Source organism: Alligator sinensis, unplaced genomic scaffold, assembly GCF_000455745.1.
Source record: "Alligator sinensis unplaced genomic scaffold, ASM45574v1 scaffold286_1, whole genome shotgun sequence".
Taxonomy (NCBI): Eukaryota; Metazoa; Chordata; order Crocodylia; family Alligatoridae; genus Alligator; species Alligator sinensis.
The window spans coordinates 770,634-772,315 of record NW_005842366.1 but is presented as its reverse complement, the minus strand read 5'-3'; the positions used below and the strand labels follow the sequence as shown (position 1 = coordinate 772,315).

The 1,682-nt window shown below is 46.1% G+C and overlaps 1 protein-coding gene across 1 annotated transcript in view; it reads left to right on the top strand.

Annotated features, from left to right (window-relative positions):
- Window positions 1-634: 634 nt before the first annotated feature.
- The window catches only part of LOC112551173, a 3,236-nt gene continuing 2,188 nt past the window's right edge, over window positions 635-1,682 (top strand). Inside the window, exon 1 of the mRNA XM_025210665.1 lies at window positions 635-921. Coding sequence (XP_025066450.1) covers window positions 635-921 — 287 coding nt within the window. The remainder of the gene's footprint in view (window positions 922-1,682) is intronic.

The following is a 1,682-nucleotide window of genomic DNA, read 5'->3' as shown; positions in this document are numbered from 1 at the left end:
CCCACCTCCTACAGGCAGCTGGCTCCCCTTAGCTGCCCCGGCAACCCGCAGCTGGGCTCGTTACCCTGGCAACCCTCAGCTGGGCTCGTTATGACCTGCCAGGGCTCTGTCTCTCTCCCTGGCAGTTTCTCCCCTCTAGGAGCAGAGCACCGAGGTGCTCTGCGACAGAGACCTAACAAATCAGAAAGATATTTTAGTTCATAGGATAGCAGCTTCAATAGCAAAAGGAGTTGCTAAACCTGAGTTTCAAGCCAGGTCAGAGGATACTTCATCTTCAACAACAGGAGGTGTTAAGATTGTGGACAAACTCCCTAGCGATCTTGGCATGATAAAGGAGATTCCAAAACCAACTCTAAACCCATGCATTCCCGTGGTACCCGTGACATTTGTGGAGGAAATATTAAGTAGATTCCTGTCAAAAGTCTTAATTTCAACTGATGGCAAAAGCCCACAGTACCAGAGATGCTTATCAAGAGCCGAAGTGAACGCACTTTCTGAGAACCTTAAATAGGCCATGGAACAAGGCCTGTCCAAACATCAAATCAGCTTTGTGGCAGCTACAGGGGAAGAACCACTGCTACGTCCAGAACAGAAAGAAGCACTTAATCAAGTTGTTCTTTCTACTTCCAGGAATATGTTACAAAGATCTGGATCTGAGCAAGACCTGTATGATGATGTAACAGGTTTCAATGCACGTTTTCCTCAAGACGTGGTTACCATAATAATTGAGGAACTCTCTGATCATCCCGTTTTACGAGTGGTTAGTGACCAACTGAGCCAAAGTATGATGGACCCAGACAGAATTGCAGACAAGGCTCTTTCCCAGGTGTCTATTAGTGCAGAGTCTAAATCATGGTGCTCTGAAGAGGCAATCCCAGGTACAAGTGCAAACAAGACCCCAATAGGGACAGGGGAGTTGCTTGTGCAAATAGTCCCTTGTATTAGGATCAAACATGTGCCCATTGCTCCAGACTTGGGGTCTGATCATTTAAAAGTCATTGCCATAAAACCAGAACCTTGTGAGGAACCCCAAGAAGCATCTGTTGCTCAAACTGGGGATGCCCTAAGAGACCTACGAGCATTGCCAACTGAGAAGTGGCCTGAAGATGAAAGATCCAGATCTGAGGCACAGAGAAAAGAAGACAGCCATTTTTCTCTGGGTAGCACAGGACAACCAGTTGGAAGACCAGGGCAGGTAAATGGAAAGAACAAGGCAGGGGCAATCCTCTTTTGTGAATGCTATTTTGCTTCCAACTGGATCTTTTGTTAAGATGCTCACTTGGCATTGAAAGACCATCTACTATGAATGCTGGTTGACCATAAAGGTGGTTGACCATCTCTTAGAAAGCCTGCAGTGGGCCATCGGTGTGGAGGACCCTTGTTAGCTGGGATTCTGGGTAAGTGGGCAGTAAATTCACTAATCTTGAATCTACTCTCTTTCCAAGCAATCTGTCTAGGGATAAGGAGAGGGCTATAATCCCTTGCATTAAGCATATAGACGAGACAGCTACAACTTCAAGCCAAAAGGGCCATTTGATTACTAGAAAGATGGATCCAAATGCAAATCTAAAAGGGGCTTGGTTTACTTCGCTCTCATTAGCGACCTGTAGGAGAAGCTGATTTGGAAAGGATTCTGAGGAGGTGTCCTGCTCAAAACTTTCTTTGATTTCAGGCCTTCAGCA